Source organism: Rattus norvegicus, chromosome 6 (assembly GCF_021556685.1).
Source record: "Rattus norvegicus strain SHRSP/BbbUtx chromosome 6, alternate assembly SHRSP_T2T, whole genome shotgun sequence".
In the NCBI taxonomy this organism is placed as follows: Eukaryota; Metazoa; Chordata; class Mammalia; order Rodentia; family Muridae; genus Rattus; species Rattus norvegicus.
Genome location: NC_141539.1, coordinates 116,735,686 through 116,753,546, shown reverse-complemented (window position 1 = coordinate 116,753,546; position 17,861 = coordinate 116,735,686). Strand labels below are relative to the sequence as shown.

General features: G+C 45.6%; 1 protein-coding gene across 2 annotated transcripts in view; it reads left to right on the top strand.

Annotated features, from left to right (window-relative positions):
* The window catches only part of Ston2 (stonin 2), a 142,077-nt gene that overhangs the window by 19,040 nt on the left and 105,176 nt on the right, over positions 1-17,861 (top strand). Inside the window, 2 exon segments of one of the 2 annotated variants that reach the window (NM_001443985.1) lie at positions 12,912-13,012; positions 15,130-15,392. In NM_001443985.1, coding sequence (NP_001430914.1) covers positions 15,305-15,392 — 88 coding nt within the window. In that variant the 5' untranslated portion in view covers positions 12,912-13,012; positions 15,130-15,304. 2 annotated transcript variants of the gene reach the window in all.

Here is a 17,861-nt window from a genome sequence, read left to right as displayed (position 1 = left end):
TGAGGCCAAGCAGAGCAATTCAGGAGAGGCTGAGAGAGAAACACCAGATTGAATCAGTCAGCTTGAAGAGGAGTTTGAGCCAGCACAGATGAGTTGAACCAGCCAGCCAGAGTTCAGGAAGATCTAGGAAGGGTGAGCTTATTCAGCAGCAAGTCTCAGAGGCTGAGAACATTCTAGGCCCAGATTAGATTGTACAGAGGCTAGAAGCTTCCAGGACTAGGCCTAGGTTAACAGGCTAAGGCAGTAAGGCTTGGAAACAACAATTACCACAGCTGGAAAAAAAAAAAAACTGCTTTTATGCACCCTTTTCTTTTAAACCCACGAATCTCAGCATATGCCAGATAAAACTCATTTCCTACCTTCACCCGTGGTTTCCTTAGGTGTTCAGGGCCTTTCTCTGCCCTCTATTCAGCTGCTACTGGCATTAATGGCACCCTAATCACCAAGCTTAATCGCCCTTTCCTGTTGCTCTTTCCTTTATTCTGTTGAGTAAGGAATGACCTAGGGATTCCCTGGCTGTGGGCATTTTCTCTGCTTTTCATCGTCTTGCTAGGTCAAGGTTTTCTTCTAACAGTTAGCATTTCTCTGCTTTTTGTAACACGTGGATGTCTGGATCGGAAGCAGTGTGTGCTGTTCAGGGCTTCGTGGCCACATATCTCCAGGGTAGCATTCAGATAGAGACGTTTCCTGTTGTGGACCTGGATGCTACTGCTCATGGTTATGCTACAAAGGATGACGTGTTGGCGATGCTCACTGTGGTGCTGGAGGCAGATGTCAGGGAACAGGGGAGCACACATCAACCTAGACAGAAGTTCTGTTTCTACAAAGAAGAGGGGATGGGGAAATAGCTTTTCAATTCATCCTGTATCCATGAGAAAGAAGACTCTGTGTGTGTGTGTGTGTGTGTGTGTGTGTGTGTGTGTGTGTGTGTTTTCTAGGCAAGGCCACATTGGGCTAACTTCGCTGTAGATCCGGACAACCTTGAGATGTGTGGCTGCAGGTGTTTTCTTCCAGCCCTTGTTTATCTCGGTATAGAGTTGTTGAAGGGAGCTTCTAAATTGCAGAGTCCATGTTCAGTCAGGATAGCACCACACTCTCAGGTCATAACTACACATCATTGGGTGTGGTGAGCACGCTGAAGAGAGGTTGGCGAGATCTGCGGTCACATCGATGCCCCCTATCAACTGAGGCGGCGTGAGTTGGACTCAGTAGCCGTGGCACAGCTGGGCTCATCCCGTAACACGTTGTCCCCCTCAGCTGCACAGGCTGTGGACTTCACACTCCGCGGTCACTGCTCACGTAGGTGTCCGTGAGAATGGAGCCTCAGAATTATCCAGTGTGGTGACCCTCCAAGACAAGATAGAAAGATAGGACGTATTAAGGGACACGAGAAAGGAAAGACGCCCCTGACCCTGAAATCTAGGTTGTCTTTCCTGTCGATGGAGCCAAAAACAAAAAACAAAAAACAAAAACAAAAAAGAAACCAAACGAACAAAAAGTCAGCATAACCTCTGCAACCCACATTGCCTTCAGTGTGATTTTTCCAGAGACCTCTCAGACAAGAAAGTTAAAGAGAGCAGCAGCAATGCTTACTTAGAGCCAGAATCACCAGCATCACCCTGTTATCACTCCTCTCGGGCAGAAATCTAAACATGGTCCTCACAAAACACCTCACGATTGATCTGCAAAGGAGAGCCTTTGAGAAAAAGGAAGCCACAGTTTTAAACTTCCAAACCTCACCTTACATTTTAAACTCCGCTTTATCGGTAAAAACCTTGTTATAAATTACATCCTTTGAGACCTGTAATGTAGAAAGCCACCAGAGCACATATTAACTGTTGTGACGACATTTAAGATCGATCCTCTTGCTGGGCATGGTGGCCAGTGCCTTTTCCCCTAATAGCTCAGACTGCATAGGAAGACCTTGACTTACAGAAGGAAGGGAGGGAGGGAGGGAGGGAGGGAGGAAGGAAGGAAGAAAAGGAAGAAAAGGAAGGAAGGAAGGAAGGAAGATTGACCACCTTAAGAGCCAGCATAAAAGTCTTGGGATGGTATATATCCTCTCCTATTTATTTCTATTTGGTTTGATCAAGAATTCTTTTTGCCTGTAGGTTTACTTGTGTGGAGGTCCCTGAGGGAAAAGGTTAACTCTGAGGGCTTCTGAGGGCTTCTGGTGGTTATGTAGGGCAGTGTCTCCCTGTGTGGCTGCTGACAGCCCTGCTTCACATCCAACACTTATATCCAGAGCCTCAGACCACACTGACCAGCTGTTTCCTGTATGAAGCGGAAACTCTCACCGTGACTTCCTCCCCACACCCCCCAAATTTCTTAGGTCTCCCTTTTTCTTCAACTTTCACTTCCTGAAATGTCATCGCAACCAGACTCATGGGGTTTGCGCTCTCTCTCTCTCTCTCTCTCTCTCTCTCTCTCTCTCTCTCTCTCTCTCTCTCTCTCTCTCTCTCTCTGTGCCAAGCTAACTCCTACTTACCCTAGATTAATGGAAATGTCAGAGATGATCAATGCCGTTAGTTAGTCAAGCCTTTGTTCTTGACTTTGCTAAAAGTCTTAGGTACAGCATCTATTTTCATCTCACAGGAATCTTGAGGAAAGGTTCCCGGCACTGTCCAAGGAGACAGGCTTAGAGGTCCCAGGAGACACTCCCTAATGCACCTCACAAGGAAGAACTTGGCTGGCTAGCCCGCAGGGCCTGCGCTCTGAATTTTTGTTCATTCTTTGCCTTCTCCTGAGTTCATAGGTCAGATAGAGTCTTCCATGACCCCCTCCTGCATTCCTGACTCCAGAGACCCGAGGTCACCCTCCCCCCCAGCACCCACATCATCATCAAACTCAAAGCTTCTCAATGGTGCTGAAGAGAGCTTTGCTTCTTTCTTTGTGCTTTGCTTCTCTGAGATCCTCGGGGTATTAAAAATGTAAAGATCTTAAGACAGGATTAGAAGTATAAATCGTTTTTCCGTCCCTTTCCATTTCTCCAAATTAAAACCTTGAATATTTATGCCTGTACCTAGAACCCATAACGTTGCATAATTTTGCTGTGCACACAGTAACTATATGTGTTAGTTAGTTTAAAAGAAAAGATACTTATTTAACTCTCCCTGCAGATAGTACCGGGACGTGCATTTAAAGTTATAGAGAGTATCTGATGACTTTCCTTCCACTGTGGTACTGGATGCCCTTCCTGGAAGGAAGCCGTTGGATAATGGCATTCCCAGAGTATTAGTTATTCATTCATCTCCAGCATCTACCTTGGTGTCCGTGTTTGGCAAGTCTCAGAATCTACCATGATGCCTAAGTAGATAAGTTTGTGATTTGCCTCAGAAGTCAAAGGGGTCTGGGGTCGGAATCCCCACAAAACTTGAACTAGAGTGAGCCATCTGACCTCTCTGGCTTCAACCTTGTCACCTGTCAAATGCCGGCATTGACTACTACAGTACCATCTTTCAAGGTTGACGAGAAGAACACAGGTAACAACATCCCTCATCTTCAGCATGGCAGAAGTGAGCCACCGATGATGACCGGTGGTTGGGAAACAGGCGTTAGAATCAACAGCCACAGAGCTTTCGTCCCCAGGACCTCTGCCTATGACAGCCATAGAGAAGAGCTCATGGCCCCAGGAAGACTCAGCAGCACCCGGATTATTGCCAGAGACAAAGCCCCTCAAGAAGTACAGTGCACAGAACTTGCTGTTTGCGGAAAGCAGTCCACCAGGCATCCTCCTGCATCAAAGGATTTAATCACTTTTCTGAATTTTGAAACCGTCCATGTTTTTAAGAGATCCCTGCTCTTGTCACGACTTGCCTGGCATCTGCTCATCTCTCAGTGGCTGTCACCAGTGAGGCTTTTCCCTCCTGTTTTTATTCTTTGGCAGCACGTACATGTGTCAGGGAATTTCTTCGCGAAGAGTTCCATTTGAAACTCTTGTTTCCCAGATGTAGAAAGCCTAGGCTTTTTGGCTCTGGGATACCCTGTCATTGAAGGGCACAGCACCACAGCAGTTCACGACCAGGGCATGTCCTCACCGTTTCGGGATCTCTGGAATCTGGTTCCTGTGGCTTGGATGCAGCCCTCATCGTGCTACATCGCAATGACACTGGGCATGGAAAAGCATGGGCCATTCCTTTTTGCTACAACCTCCCCCTTGATGACCTGATGCCCTGGGTAGGATGGTGGCTTGTCCCGATTTGATTCTCCAGCTCTGGGCTCTGAGCACCTCTCTCAGATATATAATAAACATCTGTAAGTGTATCATATTTTAAAAGAAGTACTTAGCTGAGTGTGGTGGGGCACACTAAAATGCCCAGCACTTGGGATGCTGAGGCAGGAAGATGGGGCAAGTCTGGGACGTATTTGTTTATAAAAAAGAAAAAAGGTTAAAAAAAAAAAAGAGAGAGGGAGGCAAAGGAAGGGAAGGGAAAGAGAGAAAAATGAGAGAAGCTTATTTATTTAACAAACCTTGGCTTTTCTCCCAATGTTAGTTAATGGCTCTGTCACTCACTTGGTTTTCATACAGAATCCCATGAGTCTTTGCCATGGCGCCACCTCTGACTCTACTTTTCCTGTCTGTTCAACTCTCCCTTCATCCCACTTCAGCCTGAGCCAAAAACCTATTTAGCATTCCTCACTGGCAGGAAGAACCTTGGCAGGAGTCGACCATTTGAGCTCCAGGAAACCATGGATGGTTCGCTGGCCTCCCGATGTCCGCTCAAACTGTTTCTTAACCTTTCATACTAAAAATGATGGCTTTGCACCATGGCCCCAAAAAGACTAGCTAATGTCCCCGTGAGCTTGAAAAGCGAGGCAGAAAAGAATTTTTTAATCTTTTGGACAGAGGCTATCCCTCAAATATGTTCCAAATGCTGCAGGCATAATTTTGTGCATTAAAAAACAAGAAAACAAAACAAAACAAACAAACAAACAAACCACAAGGGGTTGGGGATTTAGCTCAGTGGTAGAGCACTTGCCTAGCAAGCACAAGGCCCTGGGTTCAGTCCCCAGCTCCGAAAAAAAAAAACCAAAAACCAAAAAACAAAAACAAAAACAACAACAACAAAAAAAAAACCCAAAAAAACTTTTCTTTGATTTCCTATATTCTGTGGTTGCAACAGTGGTTGATTTTATTTAGAACTTTGTCCTATTTAAAAAAAAAAAAACAACTTGTAATTTTTTTTTCTTTTAACTATCTGAAAACCAGTAGTTTCACCGATTTGCATCATCATTTTCTGATGATATGCAAGAAATCACTCAGCAACGACTGAGAGAGCCTCTGCTTACCACCCCACAGTTCTTGAGGCCCCACCTCGGCTTAGCTGCATGGTTTCTCTGCTCAGCTGGACCCACGGGTGTAAACCAGAGGTGACTGGCAGTGTGCTCGCCAGAACTCAGGAGCCCCTCAGATTTTGACCCGTGACAGAATTTCGGTTCTTGTGGTTCTGTGATTGTAGTCCCTGTTTAAGGACTCCACAGTTAGGATGGGCTCACTGGCATAGTCTCCCCTTCTTAGGGTCCATCAAATAGTCAACTTAATTGTATCCATAACATCCATTTCGCCAGGCAGTGAGCGCAGGAGAAACAGAACCACCAGACCGAAACCAGGGTGTGGGATCTTAGCACTCTGTTCTCCGACATTTATTTTTCCCTTAAAAAAAAATCAGTTAGCATAGCATTCATTTATCTGTCTATATCAGAAAATCTAGTTATAATAGTATAAACAAGAATAAATATTTTCCCACAGAGCAATAAATAGGTGAGTGATTGTGGATACCAGGACAGTGGCTTGATGACATTAGGGCTAATGGTTACAGTCCTCATAGCCTCTTCTTCATATGATAACTCTACTTTGCCATATGCCCAAAGGAAGAGTCAAAATGAGAAGGGTTATAGTTACCTGGGCTACATCTGTCTTCTTCTCCAGAAGAACAAAACAGAGATAAGAAAACACTTGCCAGAATTATATAACTCACCATGTCTTCTCCCTTTAAGTCTGATTGGTCTGAACTTGGGGAGATAGCTACCCCACCAGTCCAAGGAGGCCACAAACATAAGAATAGGAATGTGCCTGGCCTAAATCGATAGTGAAACCATCGTCAGATCTGGGCGGTGAGGAAGTAGATGTTTAAATATTAATAGTGTTGTACCTGTTTTCCCCAAGGCTGGATATGGTGTAGTACAGAGTGCCTAGCGTAGTGACTCGTGGCACTCTCCTAGTTCTTTTGTAACCTTGAATTCACCCACAACCAAACCAATTCCTTTGTATAGCAACTGAGAGGAATGCAGGTTTAAATTATCTCAGGGTGACTGTACAAATAAATTTAGGTCTGAAATTGACAGATGTAGAAGACCTTGAGTGAGATCCTCAACAAAAGAAACTCCCAAAATAGCAGTAAGAAATTGACATAATCCATGAGGCTATTTGTATCATGGAACTTGTCTAGACTCCTACGTGGGACATATGACCACCAGGAAGGACTCAGAAGCTTCCTATAGAATCCCCCACCATATTGTGTTGGGCTATCCATAGTGAGGGATCACAGCTTTAAGACATAGACAGAAGCAAGTTTCCCACACCAACTACTTATCTTCAGACAGCCAAATATTAGTACTTTTGTTCTAGAAGTACGAAATTGGTTAAGCCAAGGTAAACTTTCCAAGGTGGAGTAAGCCATTACCGGACTGTAGAGTGTGCTCTGCAGACCTTATGAGGCCACAGAGCTCTGTGCCGCACTGGGGCCTGGGATGCCTGTCTCTCAGGGCCACTGACTCGGGAATGAGCCAGAGACCAGAGGCAAAGCCTAACTGTTTTCCGAGGCAAGTGTGACTTTGATCTTTGGCTCTGAATGTGCAGCCCAGGTATTGTTGGATAGCACAGCTGCAAAGCATCTCGAAGGGAAAAAAAATCATGTAGTCAGGTAATTTGAAGAGAAAACATTGCCTCATCTCTGGAGGGAATCTCAAGTTAGCTATCTGAGCCCCTTTTTTCTCCTCACGACTTCTAAAAGGTCAGGAAAACTTTGAATTAATTTCCAAGTATAAGGTGTATTTTTCCAGACTAGATAGGAAGTAATAGCAAATTACCTTTAGATAATCTGAGCCGGCGTCTTAAAAAAAAAAAAAGTGGAATGCAGCCAGGAAGAGTATTGAAGCGCTCTCAATTCTGGCTATAACTGGCAGCAAACGGGCCCTTCAGCAGCAATTAACCACAAAGATGACAACCATTTTCAGGCAGTGCTTAAGATGTAACACAAGATTTCCTCCCAGGGGTCAGGAAAACGTGGGAGGTGAACTCCACCACCAAGGCTCACCTCTGCTGGCTCTGTCCCAGGGAGGTGACCGCCTGCCTGGAATTTAAGCTGATCACAGCACTCCTGCCACACTAAGGAAATAGAGCTCAGGGTCAGAGCTTTTTCAGCAGGCAGACTCTGCAGGATTCAGCGTGCTTTTGCTGTTGCTATAACAAAATACCCGAAGCAAGATAGTGCATAAAGAAGAGGTTTATCTGGCTCATTCTCCTAGTGATTGGAAGGTTCAAACAGCGTGGTGTCAACATCCTGAATGGACAAGCTGACTGGGAAGCAGTGTGTGGCAGCTGTAGTTTACAACAACCCGCCCTCATGAGATGTCATCAGAGCTTAGATGACCTAATTTATCTTCTACGAGATAAATTTATCTCCACTGTTTAAAGGTTCTACCTCCCCAGAACTGCTCTGAGGACATCAAGATTCCAACACAAACATTTAGAAGTTGCCCCAAAGTCAGACAGGAGACAAGGAGTGTATGGGGAGGGGTGAGGGAAGCCCAGGCCTGTCAGAGGGAGCTCAGAGAACCTTTGGTAGGACTGGAATACATGTCCACTGACTGAAAGCATACAGAGCTTCCTAAAGATGCTGTTAGAACCAAGGTCACAAAGACCACTAGTGGTCAATACTGAGGGGCCTTTGAGTATATATTACAGCCTTCAGTTTAGTGCTATCATGGAATTCCTTAGTGTGTGAATAAGTAGGTCTCTGTTTCTTGGGCTTCTCTTGGGCTCCTTTCCTTTTGTTTGTTTTGCCCTATTCCAATGTGTATTTGTTCTATTTTATTGTATTTATTATTATTATTATTATTATTATTATTATTATTATTATTATTATTCCATAGAAGTCTGTCTGTTTTCTAAATGAGAGACAGAAAGGGGCAGACATCAATGGGAGGGGAAGTAGAGAGGATCTGGGAAGGATAAAGGGGGGTGGGGACCATTATCAGGGTATAGTATGTTAGGGAATAAAAAAATCTATTTTCAATGTTGGAGACAACCTGAAAGATATATCCCTTTCCTTCGGAAGCTCTCAGGCCAGCTTGGCAGCTAAGAGCAGTCGCTTTCATTATCCCTGGGTGAATGACCATAGGTTGCAATAGCATCAGCATACGGAACAGTAGGGGATGGGTTGTGGAAGCTGGGGATGGGTACACTGTGTTCTTAAATGAAGCAACAGGACCCAAGTCTGCCTGATGTAAGAAGGAAATGAGTTTATGGAAGGTGTTGGAGAAGTCACTGGATTGTCAGCTGCCAAACTTGGCTTGGAAAATAGGTTAAGAATCACAAGACAGCCGGCAGTGACCAGAGCCAGGGTAATGTGGTGGTTCTGATTAGGGCGCCATATTTGGTTATGTCACTACCGAATCCAGATGCTCCTACCACTGGGTGTACCAGATTTCCAATGCTTGCAAGCTGCTATGCATCCTTCAAAGTCCACGTACCATTGAGCACTCTCTCAAGATCCCAACGCCTGCTGACAAAGGGACAGAAATTATTTTCTTTTTCTTTCACAAAATGGAGATTTGGGGTATTTGGTGGGACAAAACAAAATAAACAACAATAACAGCAAAACATTCCTATTATAAACATTTCATAGCAAAAAGGATCAGTCTTCTTTTCCTTTGGATTGAATGGCCACTGCTTAGAGCAGTACTTCTGAACCTGAGGGTCGAGAGCCCTTTGGTGATTGAATGACCCTTCCATAGGGGTCACTTAAGACCATCAGGAAACACAGATCTTTACATCACGTTTCATAACAGTAGCAAAATTGCAGTTATGAAGAAGCAAGGAAGATAATGTTATAGCGTGGGTCACCACAGCATGAGATGCTCATTAAAGGGTGGCAGCACTGGGAAGGTTAAGAACCACTGACTTAACGCTTGTTGAATTAAACCCGTGATAAAGAAGGAGCTGAGATTTTAAGAGGAGTAGGAGCCCATTAAATAACAGTGTAGAGGAAATATATCCCAACGGGAAGATCTTGGGTTTATTAAGTAGATAAATATATGAACAAATGACCAAATAGAACATAAGCATTCACAGAAACAGCCTTTAGTAGGAAATAATCCAGTTTGTCTGGAAGAGGGAGTTCACATGGGGCTAAACAGATGAGGATAGACGGGAAGCTCACGTGCCCTGGAGCTGCAGTGTGTGCCGAGCTCCTGACAGGCACTCCACTCCGTGTTGTGTGCAATGCTAAGAGCTAGCAGCATGCGGGCTGTGCAGCCCCTGCTCTCAGGGAGCCTTTGTGAATTTCTCCTTCTCACTTTATTTTGTGAGTAGCAGTTAAGGTTTTAAGGAGAACCGTGGCACAGCCATTTGCAGGGTTTTGGAGTCTAGCATAATAGGTTGTACAATAGGCCACAAGATGAGGCCAAGCAGAGGGAGACAGTAAAGGACTAGTAACTAGAGAAGGAGTAGTGAGGACTGAAGCCGTGAACGCAGGGAGAGCTGCTCTAAGAGGTTCTTCAGACTCATTCACTGCCCGGACACCAGTCCCACCCCTCTCAGGTAAGCACACTGCAGGCTAGCCGTGTCATTGCTACGTCTCAGTCCCAAAGGGGACTATGTCTTTGTCTTATGCTCAGGGCATCCTCTTCTAGTTGAAGGTACAGATGAGCCCTAGGACCCTTACTGGACCCCTGTAGTTCTGCAGGACAGGTCATCCGATAGGATGGGAACAGAGGTGACTGTTAGATCTCTGAAGTTGACTGTAAGTCATGTAAAGACTGTGTTGGTCTCCCGCGTTTCCATGCACTCTTAAAGTTCGGAACTCTTTGTACTCAGCGCAGTATGCCTAGTACTAGTTCCAGTTCCTGGTGGTGTCAGCCCCTTGACTGTAGGGCACACCAGAACTGTTGTAACTGATAACTCACCGCCCAGCTGCTGCTGAAGGTGGTGAGCAATGGTAATCTCTCAAAAGCGTGCACTTGAGTCACCGTCCAGCCCTAAACCTTTAGCACCTTTTCATTTTCCATGTGACCTTCCCCTTAGCTTCTAAGGTCCCTTCGTCCTTCTCTTCCACTTTTCCAATACAAACCTCAATTCTCGTCTGACTCCCCAGGGATAGCCCTTACCAAGCACTTACTTTCACACGGATCCTTCTTTCTCCAGAACAGTCTTTTTTTTGTTTGTTTGTTTGGTTGGTTTGGTTTTTTTGAGACACAGTTTTTCTGAGTAGCCCTGGCTGTCCTGGAACTCACTCTTAGACCAGGCTGGCCTTGAACTCAGATCGGCCTGCCTCTGCCTCCCAAGCACTGGCATTAAAGGTGTGAGCCACCACCATCTGGCTCCGCAGAACAGTCTTACTCTCACCCATTAGTGTTCCAGAGCCCAGGGCTTCCTTCCTATCTATACAGCCTGCACCAGGCCTTTGCATTTCCATTTCTCAGAGATGTCTCCATGGCTGACAGTCACAGCACCCCTGTGTGACCTTCAGCAGGCAGTTATCCCCACACTTGTGTTTGCTCTTCTGTCTTGTCTCCCTCCGCTAAGTTATGACTGCTTGAGGGTTGCTATCTCCAAGAACAGCTGGCACATTTCCAAAAGCACAGAGCGCGTGAGTATGAGGGACTGGCCTAGGACTGTCTCCTTCTGATGCCTCTGCTGTCAGACGAGTGCACTCTCCTTCCCCACCACGTAAGGCCTAAGTGATGCTGACAAAGAGAAGAGGTGTCCTTACAATAGTCTTCCGTGGGATTTCTGTTGTCTCCACGTCGCTCCTGCTGCTGACTGTGAGTCACCGCTCATCTGTGGCGACTGCAAGCCTCATTTCATGATTCACAGGCTAAAAGTGGCATGAGGTTTTTTTACCGAGGAACTAATTCCAGCCTGAACTGAGCTTCACAATTACCGGGTTCCTCTGTGGGTTTTGAGTTGCGAGCGTAGGGCTTCTCACAACATGTACCTAGAGTGCACTTCACAGGGATATGCTGGGAGGTTCCCGGCAATACGTTTTCTGTCAGCCTTTGTTTAGCTGATGAAAAAGCTAAGGGAGAATAGAGAATTCCTTGGGGGCTCTTCTTTAGTGTATTTCTGTTGAGCGATGGTTTGGTTTCTCAGGCAGAATATGCATCTGTCTATCCCCAAAGAGCAGGTTTCAGAACTGGCCCCTGACCCCCCGTGGCCAAGGGCTTAGCTCTCCTTAGCATCTGAGAGACCTGCTCTAATCACGAGTGAAAGGGAAATCACTGGAGAGAGGATGGATGCATTAATGGCAGAAATGGGACAGCTTTGTAGATCTCTATTCAATCCAAAGACTTCAAAAGAGCTGTAGCACATCAGGTGAGACACTGAGCAGCAGCTGTGATGACAGTGGGTGACACGTAGGGTTTGGAATGGCGCCTGGCATGGGGCAATCGCTCTGTGAAGTCACCTGCTATTGCTGTCACTGTTTTGTTTCTGAAACAGAGTCTCATGTAACCCTAGGCTGGTCTCAAACTGTAGCTAAGGGTGGCCTCGAACTTCTATTCCTCCCTCCTCCACCACCTGAGTGCTGAGGTTACAGGTTTATGCAGTGATAGTATCGAGCCCTGGGCCTCATGCGTGCCAAGCCAGCAGTCTACCCACTTGCTGCCCAGCAGCTGCAGCCTTCCTGTATCACACTTCAGAGAGCTGATTGTGCCCACTACTGAACACTTGGCGCTCACGGCCCCACTGAGTCCTTTGAGTGGTGAAGTGACTTTTGCTATTCCTGGTGTACAGACATAGACTGAGACTTAAAGAGGTTGAATTTTGAGTTCAAGCACTTGTGCTGGTTAATTCTATCTCAACTCGACATAGGCTAGAGTCAGCTGAGAGAAGGGAACCCCAATCCAGAAAATGCCTCCTTAAGATTGGCCTATAGGCACTTTTTAAACTAGGGATCAAGGGGGAGGGCCCAGCCTGTCATGGGTGGGGCCCCTCTGGGCAGGTGATCCTGGGTTCTATAAGAAGCAGGATGAACAAGCCATGGGAAGCAAGCCAGTACGAAGTAACACCGTTCCATGGTCTCTGCATCAATTTCTGCCTCCAGTTCCTGCCCTTACTTCCCTCAGCGATGAAAAGTTACCTGGAGTGTAAGCTGAAATAAACCCTTCCCTCCCAAGTTGCTTTGGTCATGGTTTCTCAGCAATAATAACCCAAACTAGGACGCCAGTCATGTATTCACTGGGCTATGAGAAGGATCAGCAGGTTAAGTACTTGCCACCAGTATTGATGACCTATGTTCGATACCTGGAACCCACACGGTGAGGTACACACACACACACACACACACACACACACACACACACACACACACCTACCTAGGAGCTATTGATCCTGAAGAGCCTACCTGTTCTTAAGGTTTCCTGCCCCCTTCACATTTTCTTTCCTTCTCCCTGTCCATCTCCCAACCCCACTTTTCCCTGGATTTGGCTGGGCTCACCACTGTGGGGTAAGCAGGATGTTTTCCCCGTGGAGCTGTGACGAGGCATGTGTCAGCACATGCCTTGCATTGTGGCTTTCTTTCCGAGAGAGAGGCCCAGTGGGGGCGCGGCCTCACATCCAGCTGCTGTTTCTGAGAAGCCGAATCCCACTCTTCAGTTTTGCTGTCTTATCTTGGCTCACAGCCATTACCACATTGAGTGACACTGGCATTAACGTTGACGGGACTAAAGAAAGCTCGCAGGCAGCCAGCCATGGGAAGCAGTCCTTGCGTTTGTGGCTGAATTACTTGAGGTAAGATCTGGTTTAGGACAGCAACATTTTCCAGGCTGTTCGCCCACGTCCAGTCCCGTGGCTGGTAAGGATCTCGGGGGAGGGCCTGGGAGTAGAGACTTCTGGACTTCCATCCTGTGTGCACCTTGGGTGTTCTGGCAGACGTCCACTTGGGGAATTTCTCAGGAAGTGTCAATACAGTTAGTTCACTGCAGTTGATATTCGTAAACTACGCAGTTGTCCGACAGTGTACATCTACTCTGCAGTACTTATGTGGCTATACCTGGAAGATTACAGCGTTTCAGCATCAGAGGACCTTGGCTCAGGGAGTGGATCTGTTGCCCACAGCATGACTTTTCCAGAGTACCCGTCCGTCATGACTTCTCTTCGATCCATCTTCATATAGAACATTACCATAGAAAACAAAAATCAGTTTGACATGACACCGTGAAGTTTTTCTCCTTGGAATCCTAGTAGGAGCATTTTAGAAATACTAGGGGGGTATTTTAGCATTGAATTAGGTCGCCTAATTTCTCTCTATTCAGATTTTTTTTTATTAATCTGCCAAAGAACTATTTTTGCCACCCAACCTAGCCATCTAATATGGAAGATAAGGGCTGTTAAAGTAACGCTGTGCATCCAGCGCTCACCCTCCTTGCAGGAAGTCCCGGGCTTGACCCACAGTACAACTTAAAGCCAGGAGTTCCCAGCCTTCCTAATGCCGTGACCTTTTAACCCCGTTCCTCATGTGGCGGTGACCCCGACCATAACATTACTCTCATTGCTGCTTCATGATTGTGATTTTGCTGCTGTGATGAATCTTAATGGAAAAATTTGACCGCAGGATAGCTGATATGTGACCCCTGTAAAAGTGCTAGGCTGAGACCCACGGGCTGAGAACCGCTGATTTAACCCACTCGTACTACTGTACGCACCTATTGTGTCAGCATTCAGGAGGCGGATGTGGGAAGATACATTTTTCCACATAGCAGATATGGCCTCAGATATATGAGACTGTCTCCAAAAACAAAAAACCAATCAACCAAACAACAGACCAGCACACCAACAGCTTAAGTGAAGGACAGTACAAAAATAGGTTTCTGATAATTATGAAATTTATATATGCAGTTGCTTTAAGACGTATTAAAAAAAACTTTTTCCCATCAAACAAGGCAAAACTATTAAGTGTTTTCTATACTGATTTTTTTTTCTCAAGGTAAGTTGTTCAATGAAGGTAAAAACTTAGAGCAAAGTTTAACTGTTACTGTTACTATGGAAGCTGAGTTACATAATTCTAGAAATCTGAGTATTCACTTAGCAAGAATGGTAGTGCTGAAGACAGGTTTTTGGTCATCTGCAAAAGCACATCAACTTTGCATTAATCCTCATTCATCCGTCATAAGATCAAGAGCTAGGTTCGAGGTGTAAAAAGACATGGAGAAAATTGTAAGCCAATTAAATAATATTGAACATCCACAGAACATGATTGCCGTGCTAGTAAAGAGTTGACATTTATATACTAATTCAAACTGACCTGAATTGAATTGTATCTAACTCACTTTTTTCTTCCAGTAAAGCAAACATTCCCCAGCCTCTTACATAAATGAACAAAAGCTGACTCTTTCGTTGTTTTGCTTCTTTTTCTTTCTTTCTTTCTTTTTTTTTTTCTTGATTGGTTAATCATGGTTAAAGATGCCATCTGGGAGCTGCTGGGTTTCAGCCAGAGATTCAAATCAGACTCTGGAAAAGTTACTTGCCTGAGGCAAGAAAGCACTTTGGTTTCGGGGAAAGGAGCTTTTATTTCTCCATCTGTGTAAAAATGGTGAAAGCACTCTGAGCAAGTTTCAATACTTAATAAGGTCCGTTAGCCTCCCATCGTAGATGACAGCGTTTCTGAAATAGAGTGCGGAAATCGGGGACTCTAATTGCTAAAATCTGAGTGGTTAATTGGTGGTCTGTTCTAAATCCTTATCCGGGGATCTTGGTGTTAAAAGAGAGCGGTTGGTAGAAAAGTTGCCACAAGCTCCGGCATGTTGGAAACTGTCCGAAGCCTCATCATGGAGTTCAAAGCGCAAACCTGTGTGGATTCAGTATAATGCATTGTTTACCAATTTCCATTTCTTTTCATATTTAAACAGATCTTGGCAGATTAACCAAGGAGGACGGGTCTTATCTCCTTCCTGAGTACTGCCATTCACAAGACATCTGTGGCATACTGTAGCCCGAGCCCCCTGTGCTGCCCTGTTTACCCCAGACATCTTTCTGGGGTCCACTTGAGGTCAGCAGCGTGAAGATGAACAGAACCCTCTTAGCATGACGACCTTGGACCATGTCATTGCCACCCACCAGTCAGAGTGGGTCTCCTTCAGTGAAGAGCCATTGTTCCCCACCCCTTTAGAGGGTAAGTCTGCTTCTTGGTCATTCACAGGTGGGAATAATAAAGGAAAAAAGAAAAAGTCATTTGGTCCCTTACCACAGGTATACAAGAATTCTTTCATTCAGTAGTCAGAGGAGGGCGTCATCTCAGCCTGAGGCATCACCAAAACCCTGGGAACACGAAGGGCACATGCTTATTTCTACCAAGGGACATAACTTCTAATCACATATTGATTTACCATTGGTCTTTTTTGTGGTTACCCCCACCAGTCATGTGGATTTTTTTTTTCAAGTTTTAAAGTGTAATTGTTAAAAGTGACAGACAGGTTCTGAGCCAAACTGCAAAACTCTAACCTTGTCATCATCACAGATGAGTGGTATGCCCTTGGGTGAGCAATTTGTGTGTGGGATGAGGTGGCGGGTGTGTGGCATCTGCACATGCCATGCCCATCTACAAGGAGGCTAGAACAGGAAGAACATCACGTGTCATCATTCTCTGAGTTGTTGTTTTGAAACAGGATCTACCAACAAGACAGAAGTCCGTTGTTCTAAGCTAGGCTGGTTGACCAGTAAGCTCCCTAGGAACTGCTTGCTCCTACTTAATGCTGGAGTTATAGGTATGTGTGTCCATGCCTGGTTTTTCTGTGGGCATTGAGGATTTGAACTCAGGTGCTTATGCTTCCAGAGCAAGCACTTTTACCCATATCTGCCTAGCACTTCTTTTGGTATCTTGTTTTGTTCTGCTCCATTCTGTTTTTTGTTTTTCAAGACAGGGCTTCTTCTGTGTAGTCCCGGTTGTCCTGGAATTTGCTCGGTAGGCAAAGCTAGCCTTAAACTCAGAGATCCACCTGCCTCTGCCTCCCAAATTCTGGGACTAACAGCATGTGCCACCACACCTGGCTGGTTTTCTGTTCTAAGCATATTTTTACACTATAATCTCCTGTCCTAGAACTCACTATGTAGACTAGGCTGGCCTTGACTCCATATCGATCCTCTTACCTCTGCCTCGTGACTGCTGGGTTTACAGCCAGGTACACCGTGCCTAGCCCCCAGAATGATTTGTCTCAGAATTGCTGCATTGTCTATGTAAGAAAAATGATCACAGGCCTGCCTCGGGAGCCTTTGTGAGCATCTGCCATCAGATGTAAAATGCCTGGTGGAGTGTGTGGTCCATGCAAAGAGCTCAGTTTTGTCTTCCTGGATCACAGTAGACGTGACAGTATTGCCCTTTAGGAGAGCGATGCTCAGGGAGGAAGGAGAGCGATGCTCAGGGAGGAAGAAGGCCAAGAGAGATGCAGGGGTATTTGCAGCACCATGTCAGTTGGTTCTTTTCAACTTCACCTGCACCGGCTGGGCTCTCAGCTTCGTCCACACAGATGGAAAGTGGCGGTCAATCGGTCACAGCCCCACGTGGTATCCATGTGGCCAGTCTGAATCGAGACGTGCTGAACGTGCCTGGTACACAGATGTACATACTGCGAACATATCTTGGCTGCTGGGAAAATAACTTAGTAAATGTACTTGCTGTGCAACCTTTGGCCTAAGTTCAAGTTGCCAGGACCTGTGCAACAAGCTTGGTACGGCTGCGCGCACCTCTCACCCCAGTGCTCTGGAGGGTGTTAAGTAAGAAGATTGCTGCAGCCGAATGGCCACCAGTCTGATCCCAGATCCGGTGAGAGGCCTTGTTTTTCAGGGACAAAGCAAAGTGGGACAGAGCAAGAGAGTTAAGTGACCTCTCTTGGCCTCTGCACATACGTGTACCTGCTCTCACACACATACAGACATCACAAACCTTTGGGTTTTGTTTTGCTTTGTCTTGCTGATTTTTATTTTTGTTTGTTTTCATTTTCATCACTTTTGTTTGTTTTTGTTTTTCTGTTTTTGTTTAGGTGGGTTTTTTGGGGGGTATATTTGAATTTTGTTTTGTTTTGGGTTTTGTTGTTGATTGGTTATTGGTTGTTTTTTTTTGGTGTGTGTGTGTGTGTGTGTGTGAGAGAGAGAGAGAGAGAGAGAGAGAGAGAGAGAGAGAGAGAGAGAGAAGAGAGAAAGAGAGAGAGAGAGAGAGGAAGAACATGAAGTTGAGTGAGTAGAGACCTTGAGAGAGAGAGAGAGAGGAAGAACATGAAGTTGAGTGAGTAGAGACCTTGAGAGAGAGAGAGAGAGAGGAAGAACATGAAGTTGAGTGAGTAGAGACCTTGAGAGAGAGAGAGAGAGAGAGAGAGAGAGAGAGGAAGAACATGAAGTTGAGTGAGTAGAGACCGAGAGAGAGAGAGAGAGAGAGAGAGAGAGAGAGAGAGAGAGGAAGAACATGAAGTTGAGTGAGTAGAGACCTTGAGAGAGAGAGAGAGAGAGAGAGAGAGAAGAACATGAAGTTGAGTGAGTAGAGACCTTGAGAGAGAGAGAGAGAGAGAGAGAGAGAGAGAAAGAGAGAGAGAGAGAGGAAGAACATGAAGTTGAGTGAGTAGAGAACTTGAGAGAGAGGGGGGGGGGGAAA